The following is a 15,576-nucleotide window of genomic DNA, read 5'->3' as shown; positions in this document are numbered from 1 at the left end:
TAGCTGGCTCACCACTCTTAATGTTTAGTTTCCAATATTTTACACAACCGGTTTATCTGAATAAACAAGGATCCAGTCCAACCAGAGGATAGCTTCCCAAAGGTGCTTTTTCAAGAAGCCACTGGACTTTCTTGGTTTCTCTTTGAAGACGATTTGCTTTTCATCCAAGAAGCTTCTTCAGCTCTTCTCCACCATCCAGTCAGAACTGAAGAAGCTTCTTGGATGAGAAGCAAAAACGCCTTCAAAGAGAAACCAAGAAAGTCCAGTGGCCTCTTGAAAAAGCACCTTTGAGACAACCATGACCCGGATGACAGAGAATCTCCATAGGTACTCAAAAGATAGCTTGTGGCTTCTAAGCCCCTCTACTCGAGTCAACAGGCTTGGAGAAACACAAACTAACCAGCCACGCATTAACCTGGTTTGTCGCGCCGATTCAGGGTTAAAGAAGCGAGGGCCTCCAGCAAACGTGCATTTATATTATCCTTCCAGGAGGCTGGACTTCAACTGCAGGAAAGTCCCTGATGGAGGATGGGAGGAAAAAAAAAAAAATTCTTCCCGAAGATGACAAAGGCAGGAGCGAGGAACCTGAAGCTCTATTCGACCCAACGCTAAAACACGCCAGGGGGGGACGTGCCTAACTCCAATTCCTCCGCCTACTTTGCAACCGCCCTATTTAAACGCTGCGCCCGCAACTTAAGAAAGTCTTCGCGAGTAACCGGCCGTCTCGAAAGCTCCTTTCGCCCGAGCCCCGAGCGCACTTTCTCCGCTCTCGCTTCCAACCGCATTGCGTGGATCGGCAACTCCGGACCGCTTTCTTTGGGTGCTCAACGGCCGTTGCCCGCTTTCGCCTTTCCTCCACCCGGGAGCGCACAGAGACAGCTACCTCCGCCCGGTCGCCGTCGCCGCCGACTAGGACCGGGTCCCTTCTTGTCATCGCCATGGGAGCCAAACTTCTTCTGGCGCTTTGCACCGTCGCTTCCCTGCTGGTGAGTTGCCAGCCTTCTTCCCACCCCGGGGAGCAGCCGATCCTTTGCGCGGCCCTTCGGAACTTGCCCGGGGTTATTTTATTTTTTTTCCCCTGTCACTCGCGAAAAAGTTTTCTTTTCTTTTTTTTCTCCCTTGCCTTTTCTTCTCCACCGCGGATCTCCCGGCGCTGCTGCTGCAGGCGAAGGTGGAAGCGCGCGTCCCGATCCGCGCGCATCCCTTTCCCCCTTCCTCGTCCCGCGGAGCGAAGTTTGGCTATGCCGGGAGGAGGAGGAGGAGGAGGAGGAGGAGGCGACGCGCCGCCTTCGCTCTTAGCAAGACGGGGGTTTGCGGGATGGAGTTGGGAAGGGACGCTCCTGCGCAACTTGCACGGGGATGTCTCCGGCCTTGACGCTTGTGTGTGTGTGTGTGTGTGTGAAGGGAGAGACGGGAGTCGGGGGTCGATCGCCCTTCGGGGAAAGACCCTCGCTTCGCCTCCGAACATGTCCGGGCAAGTATCTCCTTCCATTAAAGCGCGGCGGCTTCGCTGGTTGCACACCTTTGGAGTTGCAAGCGGGCAAGGTTGACGTTTCCGTGTAGTGTGTTGGAGAGGAACCGAACCGTTCCCGTCACGTGTGGGTTCGGGATGGTGCGAGTTACGGGCTGACCCGCAAGATGGGGCCGTTGGTTAGGGAGGCTTGTGAAGCAAACCTCGGGTGTTCATACGTGGCTTTGAAATCGTCCGAGGCGAGGTAAAGCCTCGGCTGGACTATCAAGCAAAGGAGCGGATCTTTCTCGAATTTTTCCCAATGTGTCCTTAGTGAACGGTGTTCTCAAGTGACTCATTAAATTAGAAAGTAAGAGCAACGTACCCGTGAGCTTTTCCAACTCCTGGGATGTCCCAAAGGGGCTTTTCTAAAAAGGCAACTGGACTTGTTTCATTATTATTATTATTATTATTATTATTATTATTATTATTATTATTATTATTATTATTATTATTATTATTATTATTATTATTATTATTATTATTATTATTATTATTATTATTATTAAAACTCAGTCAACTGAACATTTAAAAATGTATCACAAATATTATTTAACTGGCACTGTTGGTTGATATGGGTTGCTGCCAGCATCCAACATTATTATTATTGTTCATCGCACAGTCAGCCAGATGTTCAGGCTGGGTTTGGCATTTTTGTCTATCGAGTCCTTACCAAGGACCTGGAATAGGCAAATCTGGATATTTGATGGTGTTATTGGTGTTCCCGCAGGAATGGAAGCTGTTCCAAGTAAAGCTGCCTTCTGCAATTGACCGATGGCAAATTTGTCAATGCCTATGGTGTTCAAGGGGTGCTCCAGTTGTTTTGGGACTGCACCCAAGGCACATAATAATAATAATAATAATAATAATAATAATAATAATAATAATAATAATAATAATAATAAGAATAAGAATAAGAATAAGAATAAGAATAAAACAAGAATGATAAGAAAGACTTTCAGACCTGAAGAACCTTCTTGGACCAAAGGTGAAAAGTTGTTTTTTAAAAACCCACCAAGAAAGTCCAGTTGCCTTTTGGAAAGGAAAAAAAAAAAGCACCTTTGGGACAACCATGAACCGGATGATTGAGGCTCTCCATAGAGGGACCTACCCCTGCGATGTTTTTAGAGAAAGAAGTCTGGGTTGATAAGATCCAGCCAACCGAGGCCTAATCGAGGATGCTTGAAGAGGCGGGAGGAAAAGGGGGGTGTATCCAGGCGCTGCAAGAAGCTCGCAGGAACCTGTTGGGTCTGATAGTGTTAACAGTTGTTTTAAGTTTAACTCAAGCTGGCCTCAAGGGTGCAATTCGGTCCTGCATAAAAATCTCTCTGTGGCACTTTCATTGTTTGCAAACACATCCACTCATTGAAAGGAGAGACGCCCACGGGGCGGCTTTTTTTTTTTTTTTTTCTGGACACCCAAATCCAGACGAAAATTTGCTCCCCTCACCCTTTTCCCCCACCCCGTTCTGACTGGAGAAACCCCCTGTGAACTGATTTGTAGTGTTGGAGTTAAGTATAAGTTAGAGGCCATGTGAGCGACCCTCACAGTCTAGTGCCAAGCAATGCAAACTGTATTTGGAGATTTGCTACCTGGGATTTTGGAAAGTCCAAGATGGAAAGCCCCTGTTTTCTGGATCCGCCCTTGAAGCTTCTCTTTATCCTAGACCTGGCTGCTGGGACCTCCCCTTCCTTTCCTGTATGATGCAACAGCTAGCAACAGTGCACTGCTCAGTATAGACCGATATCTGCTGACATGAACAGTACACGGATTTCTCCTTTACTTGCTTGCCAGGTTTTATCTTAAAGCTGCAATCTTGTATACACTTACCCAGTGAATAGTAGGCCGCCACCTCTGAATTACACCAAAAATAATTGCCGTTCAGTCCTGTTTTGCAATGAAGTCCCATTAGAACTGCTGCTTTTGAGTGCATTGGTATAAAATTATAAACTGCTACTTACAATATTCTCTGTGGAACTTTCAAACCTGCATTTTCCTTTCCTTGCCTCATCCTTGTATATTTAAATCCTAAATCAATTAAGGCCACGTGTCTGATGCAGTGAGTGGCACTTTAGGAAAGTTTGTGCCTTAGATTAACACTGTGTTGTTAATCTTAAAAGATGCTACTGAAGTCAGACTTTTTAAATTTTGGATGCCTTCAATTTGCACTTGGACATGTTGCTTTCCAGATCATTACAATGTTTATCCGTTATTTTTGGTAATCTGGCTTGATAGGGAAAATTTCAGTATTGATCATTAGCTGTCCAAACTTATAAACCGATAATTTTTAGGGACAAAATCAGTGGATCCTCTTTACATTGAAACTTTGCTGAAGAGAAATGTGGAACTGCTTAACATTAAGCCTTTGTCTCATGGTAAGATGGAGGCAAACGGATTTAATAAATATCTTTTGCTTCAATCACCAGCAATGCATTCAATTGAGTTTTGCTGATTAGGTTTGTTATAGAAATGGTTAATATATATTATATAAAAGTATAAAGTTGAAGTTTTACCTTATTCTGCTGCCTCAAATGGAATCGGAAGTCAATGCTCTTTCCCACCCCTTATCCTACACTCTTTTTCTTCCCTTTTTCCTTATTTTCCCCTTATTTTCATTTTATTTGTACTTCTGTATTTTATATTTTGATAGACTAATCAAACATTTGAATCCAAAAAGCAATGCATTCAGTAAGCTAAGCAGTGATTGAATTGGTGCTGAATCAAATTATTGGTAGTGAGTTGCAGATTATTATTTTTATGTCCGCTTTTTTTTTTTTTTTGTAAATTTTATTTGAGTTTTCACAAAAAGAAAAGAAACACAATTAAAACATCTTTTTTGAAAGCAGCATAATCCCGGGTTACATTTCTTCATGCAGACGCAATTTTAGGTTCATGCTCATTTTTATATTCTATTCCATATCTTATTACAATTTTACATTTTCTACATAGCTTCTCCCCTGTTTTAATTTCCTCGATTTTATTATATTTATTTCATCTCAATTCAAATCATTATATTTATATTTTTTGTCTGTCCTGTTTCAATTGTCTATTATCTTTTCTCATTAAACAAAATTTCTCCTGTAGTTACTGATTGGAGTATGACGCCTTTATATCTTTCCCCTAAAGTTATAACACTCAATATAATACATAGCTTCCATTCGGATTCTGTTTGGTACATTCTTAAACTACACACAATATTCTTATAACAAAGAAAAAATTATAAATGTATATAATTAAAACAACATTCCATTCCAATTCAATTCTATCATTAATATTAAAATTCATTAAAGTCTTAAGATTTTTCACGTTACTTTTCAATTAAATATCATACCTCTGTGGGAACAATTATTAGCTTTCCATAGTCAATTCCCCCCCCCTCTTCACTTATATTTTATAAAACAGTTGCAGGTTATTACTTTTAAGTCCGCTTTTTGAAGGAGTAATTTCTGAATAATTTAGAACTTATTTAAATCGTTGTCCACTAGGACTCCGAGATCCCTCTCACAGTTACTACTATCGAGCAAGGTACCACCTATACTATACCTGTGCATTTGAGTTTTTCTTGCCTAAATGTAGAACCTTATTTTTTTCACCATTGAATTTCATTTTGTTAGATAGCACCCAATGTTCAAGTCTGTCATTTAGTACTTATTGTGCTGGCTCAAAGTGACTCCTACCAGATTCAAATCATCGGAATGGCCCAAGGCAGTCTGAATGCTTGCTGATTGATTTCTTTTAAGGGGGTGGACTAACAGAGCCAGCCTTGAATTTCTGCAGCCAAACTTTCTGTTAAAATTTAACAAGGTGGAACAGACAAAGTCCTTGTTTTACACAATCAGGTGCTCTCCAGGAAGCCGCTACTGATTCCATCACATGCACCAACAGGGAAGGGCTTGGAATGGTTAGGGTCATGACCCTGCTAGATAATTAGTAGTTTAATTTATTTGGTCATCTGAGTCACCTAGGATGGGGGTGAGTCAGTAAAGAGTGCAAGAAAATACATTCTTTTTTCCCCTTCACACTTATTTGGCAACCATAAAGTCTCCCTTGAGTTTAAAATTAGAAAGTGTTTGGTAAATCCTTTTTCACATTAACGTTATTCATTAAAAGGTGCAAACGGTTTTTTTTGGGGGGGGATGTGTTTTATTGGTACATTTTCCTTTTAAAAACATAAAAAATTCCATGTCTGTCTGAACAGCGTGTTGTCTGGGCACAATTAATTTTAAGTAAAGATACAACAGTAACCAAAATCATGCTAGTAATCTTAATAAACATATCCATATTAACCACAGCATAATAATATGATCAGTTTATCCATCTTGCAAAATTTTTGATACAAATTCTTATCTTTTAAAATTCTGTTTAGTTTCTAACCTCTCTTTCTATTAGTTAGCCATTGGTAGAATAAATCCCAAGTTAAAAACATATTCTGTTTCTTCCTTTTCTTTTATCTTAAGGGTCAATCTATCCATCTCGGCACACTCTGATATTTTTTTTATTATACTTTCATCTGTCGGGAGCTCATCATTTTTCCATTGTTGTGCAAACACTTTTTTTTTCAAATGAGAACAGAGATTTATTGGAAAGCTTTAATGATGAAATACGACAGCCCCTATTTTACTGACGACGACCACGGTGACCGCCCTTTCTGCGAGTGCTGTCTGAAGGAATGAGGGTAACATCCTCAAGGCGCCCAATCTTCATGCCAGACCAAGCCAGAGCCCAGAGACTGAACTCCAGGTGCAGGAGTTTTTGTTCTATTTCCACCTGTAGCCCGCAGTTTGATATGAAGGGCAGTGATTCCCATTTCCTTGCATCTTTGTGCTACGTCTTGAGCAGCCAGCATAGCAGCATAAGGAGAGGACTCATCCCTGTCGGCCTTCACTTTCATGCCACCAGTTACTCGGCAGATAGTTTCCTTGCCTGGCAGGTCAGTTACATGGACAAATGTATCATTGAAGGAAGCAAAGATGTGGCAAACTCCAAACACATTTTCTCCTTCAGCAACCTGTGGTCCCAAACTTATAACCTGCTCTTACTTCTTTTCCTTACCCTTACGGGGAGCCATTTTCAAGCGTCTCTGCAGGCGGCAGCAAACACTATTCTTGTGCTGTTGCTACATGCAAAATAAAGTATGTATTCCCTTTATTATATTGTTCTGGTAGTATACCCAGCAGAAATATTTCTGGTTTCAAATCTATATTGTTGCTTTATCGTTTTTTATAACCAAGTACCGGTACATACTTTAGTCCTATTTTTTTTTTTTTTTTTTTGCCTTTGGACATGTCCACCACATATGATAAAAGGTGCAAACTTTTGTGAACAGTGGTTAATTTCAGTGGTTGATGTAAGATCTAAATAGTAATAAGATAATCAGGGAATAAGGGAAGATTATACATATGCAAGTTACAAGTTTACGGATACTTCATCAATGAGCAGTTACACTTGGCTTCCAGTAATTAAACAATCATATGCATTTTATTTTCTCAAAAACAATTGACAAGAAATTCACTCTTTCCTGCTAGGATATTTTCTTTTTTTTTTTTTTTAGGTTCCCAATTTAGTCCACAGACCTGTAAATTCACCAACACTGGGAGTTAATTTCCACACTCTTTAAAGTTGCCAAAGTTGAAAACCATTGCTATAGAGCTTGGTTCCAGACCATATATTGTTCAGCATATTTGTAAATGACTTGGATAAGGCATTACGCTAGAACAGAGGTCTCCAAACTTGGCTGGCTGAGGCATTCTGGGAGTTGAAGTCCACAAGTCTTAAAGTTACCATGTCTGGGGACCCCTGTATTAGAAAGTAGGCAGACCGCACAAAGATGGGATATAGCCCTAAGGGCCTGAGAGGATGGGGGTCAAGCTAAGAGGAGAGTTTGGAAAAGTTGAAAGGATGGGCGGAAATTAGCAGTATTTATTGCAACATTGAAACTGGGGAAGCACACACTGGGTGAGTTATATGTGGCAAAGGGAAGTGGGTGCCCTTGTAGATGGCTAATTGAATATAAGCCAACAATGCGAGGCAACCGCAGAAATAAAGATTCATTTCTTGTGTGCATTAGGAAAAAGATAGTGCCAAGATAAAAAAAAAAAGCCTTTTTTTCTAAATTACTCAGACTTAATAAATCTGAATGTGTCAGAGGAGAAATAGAATTGAATTGAATCGAATTGAATTGAATTGAATAGATAATGAAAGAATAGAATAGAATTAAGAATGATAGAATAGAATAGAATTAGAATAGAATTAGAATAGAATAGAGAATGGAAGAATAGAATAGAATTAAGAATGATAGAGTGGAATGGAAGAACCATAGAATAGAATAGAATAGAATAGAATAGAATAGAATAGAATAGAATAGAATAGAATAGAATAGTTGGAAGGGACCTTGGAGGTCTTCTAGTCCAACCCCCTGCTTAGGCAGGAAACTCACCATTTCAGACAAATGGTTCTCCAATCTCTTCTTAAAAACTTCCAATGTTGGAGCATTTACAACTTCTAGAGGCAAGTTGTTCCACTGATTAACTAATATCTTGTTCATAGAAGATAAGCACCTTGGAAAGAAAAACACATGGCGATGTGGGGCTTTGTTTGGCCCAGAGAAGTAATGAGAGGATTTTAGCTGTCTTCAAGTACCAGTAGTCCAAAACCTACAACAATTCATTTAATAACCGTTCAAAGTTACAACGGTACTAAAAAAGTGTCTTATGACTATTTTTCACACTTAAAACCATTGCAGCATCCCCATGGTTGCATGATCGAAATGCAGAGGCTTGGCAACCGACTTGTATTTGTGATGATTGCAGTGTTCAGGGGCCATGTGATCATCATTTCTGACTTTCTGACAACAGTGTCAGTGGGGAAGCCAGATTCACACAACAGCCATGTTTCTAACTTAACAACTGCACTGATTCACTTAACAACTGTGGCAAGAAAAGTTGTAAAACGTCTTAACAAATGGTCTCGCTTAGCAACAAAAACATTGGCCTCAACTTGTGATTGTAAGTCAAGGAGTATTTGTACTGAAGGCTTGACATTCAAAAGGCAGGGCAAAATGGTTCAAAGCTACCCCAGAATGTCCCCAAGGTGTTTTGTTTTTTGTTTTTCAAAAGGCAACTGGACTTTGTTTTTCCTTGAAGACATTTTGCTCCTTGTCCAAGAAGCTTCTTCCGTTCTGATGGAATGGTGGAGAACGGAGGAAGCTTCTTGGATGAGGAACGAAACTTCTTCAAAGAAAAACAAAATCTTGTTGCCTTTTGAAGACAAAAAAAAACACCTTTGGGACAACCATGATCTTGACTGAGAATCTCCGTAGACATTCTTCCAGAAAAGCAGGCAACAGTGTGATTAAATTACAAGAGGAAGTAGGCTGCTTTTGAGCACTCCTTGAGTCCGAGTTAAAAAGTAACAGCCTATATCCTATATAAATGTGAGGATTCCTTGTTGTGGAGCTGATCCTCTGCATAGCTTCCTAATCCTCTAGTAAATGTTTAGAAAGGGACAGTGCTTTTCACTTCTGGCTTGTTTTCCACAAAGTGCTTCGTGCTTGCTTGACAGTCTTTTTCAGAGCAGTTCAGCTTGTTTTTATTTCTCAAATGGTTAATTCCTGTCGCTCTTTTTTAAAAATTAATTTTTTAATTTTTTTTTAACATACAATAAAACCATTCCATTTCAATCATGTCTCAATTAGGTACATATTTCATGTGCTTAACAATTACTAATAATCTTCTTAACAGTATAACAATATAATAATAATAATCACATTCCCATATATATAAGTAATATTCAGTATATCTATTACACTAGTTTCTCTTATTGTTAAAAACCCTCTTTTTTGTGTGTGTGTATGAACACCCACCCCCCTGTATAAAAAAAAATTCTCAAAATTTTTTTTTTTTTTTTTTAAAAAAAACAAAACCCAACCACACAGATTAGGTACATCCCACCCACCCCCCCCCCCCTTCCCAATTACTTAATCTTCTTCCTCCCCCCCCCACCACCACCAACCCCCCCCCCCCCACACAAAAAACATTCCCCCCCCTACTTGTTCCCCCCTCTCTTTTGCTTCATAAATACATCTCTTTTGTTGTGTGTCATGTACACACCTACCCGGGTTGTGAAATACGTTGCAGTAAGATTGGGATGCTGATACTATGTTCGTCTTCTCACTTTAACCGAGACAAGAATATTTTCCTTTCGGTGCTGCTGCTTTTTCCTGTGCTGCTAGCTCTGCAGCTGTGTTTGATTTCTTAGACTATTTAAAGAAAAGGCTGTGGTGGAATCCTTCAACAGCTCTCCTTAAATGTTCTCGGCGTTTTTATTTGCCTTCAATTTCTTTCTTTTTTTTGCCAGTTTCATTAAATGACCGTTTTCTTATCCTTATCTCCTTTTCCCACACCATACCCGAACCGTGTTTACATTAACTGAAAAAGATTCCCCTGCCTTAGAATGGGTACGTCCCTCCTCCCAAGCTGGTGTTCTCCTTGTGTTGGGGTTACAAGACCCATAATTCCTAGATGGAGTGGCTAATATCAGTATTAACAGATAATCAGAGTTGGAAGGGACCTTGTAGGTCATGTAGTCCAGCCCCTCCGCCCAAACGGGAGACCTTACACCAGTGGTGGCTAACCCTTTTGGGCTCCTGTGCCAAAAATTGTGCACGTGCTGGCACACTCATGCTTGTGTGCCAGCACCCAGAAGGCAATGCCCCCACACCCCCTATGCATACGTGCGCAATCCCCATCTCCCACCCCCACCCCCCTTTACCTGCACTGCACCTCACAGCTGATTTTTAGCGGGTTTGAGGCCTCCCAAAGGCTTGAGGAAGGCTTCTGCAGGCTTTGCAGGCTCAAAACTATACCCGTTTAGTCACTTCCGGTATTTTCGGAAAAACAGGAAGTAATGAAACAGGGCTTGTTTTTGACCTGCAAAGCCTGCAGAAGCCTTCCTCAAGACTTTGGGAGGCTGAAAAAGGCCTCAAATCCGCCGAAAATCAGCTGTGAGGCACGCACATGTGCAGTGAGGTATGGCTCTGCATGCCACCTGTGGCATGCGTGCCATAGGTTCGCTATCACGGCCCTACACCATTTCTGACAGATGGGAGTCCAATCTCTTCTTGAAAGTCTCAAGTGATGATGCTCCCACAACTTCCGAGGGCAACTTCTGTTCCATGGGTTGATTGCTCTCACTGTCAGAAAATTTCTCCTTATTTCCAGGTTGAATCTCTCCTTGTTCAGTTTCCATCCATTGTTCCTTGTCTGGCCTTTGGATGCCTTGGAAAATAGCTTGACCCCCCTCCTCTCTGTGACAGCCCCTCAAATATTGGAACACTGCTATCCTGTCTCCCCTGGTCCTTCTCTTCACTAGACTAGCCAGGCCCAGTTCCGTTCTTCATATGTTTTAGCCTCCAGTCCCCTAAACATCCTGGTTGCTCTTCTCTGCACTTTTTCTAGAGTTTCAACATCTTTTTATAGAGTGGTGACCCAACTGGATGCAATACTCTAGGTGTGGTCTTTCTAAGGCTTTATAAAGTGGTATTAGTACCTCACTACTATTAGCTGATAATGTCCAAAGTATCTGCATTGCCAAACGTCTACGGAGATTCTCAATCGTTCAGGTCATGGTTGTCCCAAAAGAGCTTTTTCTAAAAGTCAACTGGAATTTCTTGGAGTTTTTATTTTTTTGCCCCTTTGTGAATGTTTCACTTCTCATTGAAGAAGCTTCTTCTGTTCTGAACTGAAGAAGGTCTTCTGAACTGAAGAAGATTCTTGGATGAGAAGCAAAATGTTTTCAAAGGGGAAAAAAAAACCAAGAAAGTCTAGTTGCCTGTTGAGAAAAGCACTTTTGGGATATCTGGATAGCCAGATTACATTTCCCTTAATGATCTACTTAAAAAAAATAAAATAAAATGATTTTGGAATAAATTGTAACGTTGTAAGAAATGTTGTTCCATTCAGTTACATCAATTGCAAATTGTTGCCATTCTCCTAGTTCATGAGTTCCTGAATATAGCAATGTTCCAGAATGTTATAATGGTCCACCACATAGTGTGCCTTTTAAAAATACTTAACAGCATGGTTTTAGACAAGCAGTTAAAGTATGCTATGATCTAAACTAGCGGTCACCAACCACCGGTGGTCCAGAAGAAAATTTTGGTGGTCCGCAGAGAAATGTCATCCCCAGAGCATTCCCCCCCCCAAAGCAGGTAATCCAGGCTGTGCAGGAACACAAGGCTACACCGCCCACATGGCCTGTGGGAACACTCCCGCCCACTCACTCCTTACCTGGCAAACTTGCCTGCTAAATTGCTATTTTTCCTGTTTCCAACCATCAGCTGTTCTGCTTTGCAGGGAGATTTAGATTAGCTAGAAAGCAGGAAATTGTTGGATTCCTTGCTTTCTAGCTAATCTTTAGATGAGCCGAATCTTCCTTAGGACTGAAGCAGTACAGACTGAGCTAGCCGATGGCAGAAACACAGATCTCTAAGTGAAATCTGTGATTCTGTGAGCAACTCAATCTGCCTGCCTGCTTTGCCTGATTTTGGGTAAAAGTTGTTCTTTTTTTATAAAAAAAAATCAATATTTATATATTCATAATATTTACATACAAGCCATGCCCAGCCAGTCACATGACCACCAAGCCACACCCACAAATTAGGCCACACCCACAGAACCGGTTAGTGGTCCCTGGGATTTAAATTTATGAGTTTGGTGGTCCCTGAGGTCCAAAAGGTTGGCGACCCCTGATCTAGACATCCTAAAGTTTATAAGGAGGCGAATTACTCTTTAAGATCTAATGAGGTTTTTGGAATCTAGTGACTTACAGGTAGTCCTCGACTTATGATGGTTCATTTAGTGACCGTTCAAAGTTACAATTATCATTATTATTTATTGAATTTATATTGCCGCCTATTCACCCATGGCGACTCAAGGCAGCTTACAGAATGTAAAATCATATTTGAAATTATATATGTGTGTATGGTATTCAGCTTTGTTCGGGTATTTTCCCACGTCATTATAGTTGTGCTTTTAAAGTTGTAGCAACATTTCAGGGGAACCTCATCTGCCATCATCAGGCTTCTGTATTGTGTTCGTCTGTGAGTCAGACTTTCACAGACTTTCACAGACGAACACAATACAGAAGCCTGATGATGGCAGATGAGATTCTCCCGAAACGTTGCTACAACTTTAAAAGCACAACTATAATGACGTGGGAAAATACCCGAACAAAGCTGAATACCATACATATAAATACCCGTGAAAACTTAAGAAAACAAACATACATACATATACATATACATATACATATACATATACACACACACACACACACACACACACACACTAACAAAACAAATCAAATAAATTAATGAAGTACAATAGAACAAAATCTGAAATAAATAAATAAATCACCCCCCCCCCCAATTCCCACCCCCCTGCCCCAAGGGCAGCAGATCACACAATGAACCATTTGATGGGCTCCATCCCTCTCTGGGTTCCCCAGGCCCGCTGGCAGAGCCAGGTCTTCAGCGCCTTCTGGAAGAGTATTAGAGAGGGGGCCATTCTAATCTCTGAGGGAATGATGTTCCAGAGAGAGGGAGCCACCACAGAGAAGGCCCTTCTTCTGGATCCCACCAGGTGTATCTCCCTCAGGGGTGGGACCCACAGCATTCCCTCCCTCTCCGCTCTGATGGGTCGGGTAGATGTGACCAGCAAGAGACGTTCTCTCAGATACAATGGCACTGAAAAGAGGGATTTGACCAAATATGACCATTTTTTTCACACTTGCAACCTTTCCGTAGCATTCCCCGCGATCACGTGATCAAAATCCAGGTGTTTGGCCAGGGGCTCATACTTATGGCCATTGCTGTGGGAAAAGTCCCCTTTAGTGACCTTCTGACAAGCAAGGTCAATGGGGAAGCCAGATTCACTTTAACAACCATATTACTAACTTAATCAACTGCGGGTGATTCACTTGAACAACAGTAGCAAGAGAGGTCGTAACAATGGGGCAAAAGCAAATGTTTCCCTTAACAGCAGAAATGTTGGTCTCAATTGTGGTCGTAATTCGAGTTCTGCCTGTACTAAATCTCATAAAACCAGGTTTGTTGACCAAACCATGATTAGTTGGGTTCCATATAGCATGCTGAATGGTATTGTGGCTTCACTGGCCAGTGGAATGCCCACGCAACATTTCGTAAAAGGAAAGCAGAGTTATTTAAGTTATTACGATTCACTCTGAGGCAATTCCAAGCACACGCAAGTGAAGTTTGCTCCTGAGCAGTTAGCAACAATTTTAATATGATTATCTTTGAGGCAAATGTTTTGGCCGGGCTTTTATCTTTTTTTGCCTCTCTGTGCAAGGGAAGAGGAGCTGGCTTCTGCAATAACAACTGAAGGGCAATGATAAAGAGAGGGTGATGTCATCCTTTTCTCTGTAGGGAGCCAAAGGGGGAAAGCGGGATTGCATCAGCAAGGCTCTGCAACTGAGTGGTGTTGTTTTTCTCCCAGTTCTTTAACGTTTGCTCTTAAGACAGGGGTATCCAACCTTGGCAACTTTAAGACTTGTCTTCTTTGGCTCCCAGAATTCCCCAACGGGGAGAATCAAGTTGCAAAGAAGAATAGAATAGAGTAGAGTAGTGTAGAGTTAGAGTTTTAGAGTTAGAGTTAGAGTTAGAGTTGGAAGGGACCTTGGAGGTCTTCTATCACTTGAGACTTTCAAGAAGAGATTGGACTGCCATTTGTCAGAAATGGTCTAGGGTCTTCTGCTTCGGCGGGGGGTTGGACTAGATGACCTACAAGGTCCCTTCCCATTCTGATTAGCTGTAATAACCCCCTGCTCAGGCAGGAAGGCCTATACCACTTCAGACAAATAATTATTCAATTTCTTCTTAAAATCTTCCAGTGTTGGAGCATTCACAACTTCTGGAGACAAGTTGTTCCACTGATTAATTGTTCTAAATTACTCCTTAATTCTAGGTTGCTTCTCTCCTTGATTAATTTCCACCCGGTGCTTCTTGTCCTGCCCTCAGGTGCTTTGGAGGGCAGCTTGACTCCCTCTTCTTTGTGGCAGCCCCTGAGATATTGGAAGACTGCTATCAGGTCCCCCCTTGTCCTTCTTTTCATTAGACTAGCCATGCCCAGTTCCCACAACCGTTCTGCATATGTTTTAGCCTCCAGTCCCCTAATCATCTTCGTTGCTCTTCTCTGCACTCTTTCTAGAGTCTCAACATCTTTTTTTACACCGTGGTGACCAAAACTGGATGCAGTATTCCAAGTGTGGGCCTTACCAAAGCATTATTAAAGTATTAATTACAGGTTGGACACTTGCTATGAGAAGTAGAGGGAGGTGGGGAGGTGGAATGACATGGTTATATTTTCTCTCCAGCTCCAAGAAACTTCTTTCTGCTTTAGAGGTGTCCTTAAGATTAAGGTTATCTCAACGGCAATTGATTCAAGGTCTCTCCGAGTTCTGTCATTAAGTTTGGAACCCTTGTCTCTCTCACAGAGTTTCTCTGTGCAGTGTACAGATAAAATGTCAAAACAATCAACTTAATAATTAAAATAACAATTAAACTTTCTGCTTGCGGTGCACGTCTGGCTTGGGGACATCTGCAGTGCATTGCCTAGGTTGCGTCCCCCTGAGATGGAGGCAGGACTTCTGTAGACCCCATAGTTGCAGTAGTTCTTTGTCTTCTCGATCAGTGGTTCTCAATCTATGGTCCCTGGGGAGATGGGATGTTATGATAGGGGTTCCATGAAGTCTTGGAGAAATGTTATGCTTTAAATTTTGAGTGAAGTCTTGCAAGGGTTGGTGGCCACAAAAGGTATTTAAAGGGGGGGGGGGGTTTCCACAGTGAAGAAAACAGTTCTAGGGTAGCCAAAGGTGCTTTTTCAGGAGGCAATTGAACTTTGTTTTTTCTTTGAAGATGTTTCGCTTCTCAACGAAGCAGCTTCTTCAGCTCTGACTGGATGGTGGGGAATGGAAGGATTTATATTCCTTGCAGAGAGCTGGTCCTTTGCATCCTTTTAGAGCTGGGGTCTTCACACTTGACAGCTTTAAGA

The 15,576-nt window shown here is 41.5% G+C and overlaps 1 protein-coding gene and 1 pseudogene across 1 annotated transcript in view; one reads left to right on the top strand and one right to left on the bottom strand.

The window, feature by feature from the left end:
* The first annotated feature begins 709 nt into the window (after nucleotides 1-709).
* The window catches only part of LOC113420992 (tumor necrosis factor receptor superfamily member 10B-like), a 48,088-nt gene continuing 33,221 nt past the window's right edge, over nucleotides 710-15,576 (top strand). Inside the window, exon 1 of the mRNA XM_087969929.1 lies at nucleotides 710-986. Coding sequence (XP_087826055.1) covers nucleotides 939-986 — 48 coding nt within the window. The 5' untranslated portion in view covers nucleotides 710-938. The remainder of the gene's footprint in view (nucleotides 987-15,576) is intronic.
* Nucleotides 6,083-6,607, bottom strand: LOC113420994 (small ribosomal subunit protein uS11 pseudogene; annotated as a pseudogene).

Source organism: Notechis scutatus, chromosome 7 (genome assembly GCF_049901735.1).
Source record: "Notechis scutatus isolate UNSWTSFEM ecotype Mainland chromosome 7, rNotScu1.2, whole genome shotgun sequence".
In the NCBI taxonomy this organism is placed as follows: domain Eukaryota; kingdom Metazoa; phylum Chordata; class Lepidosauria; order Squamata; family Elapidae; genus Notechis; species Notechis scutatus.
This window is presented reverse-complemented; position numbering and strand designations above follow the sequence as displayed.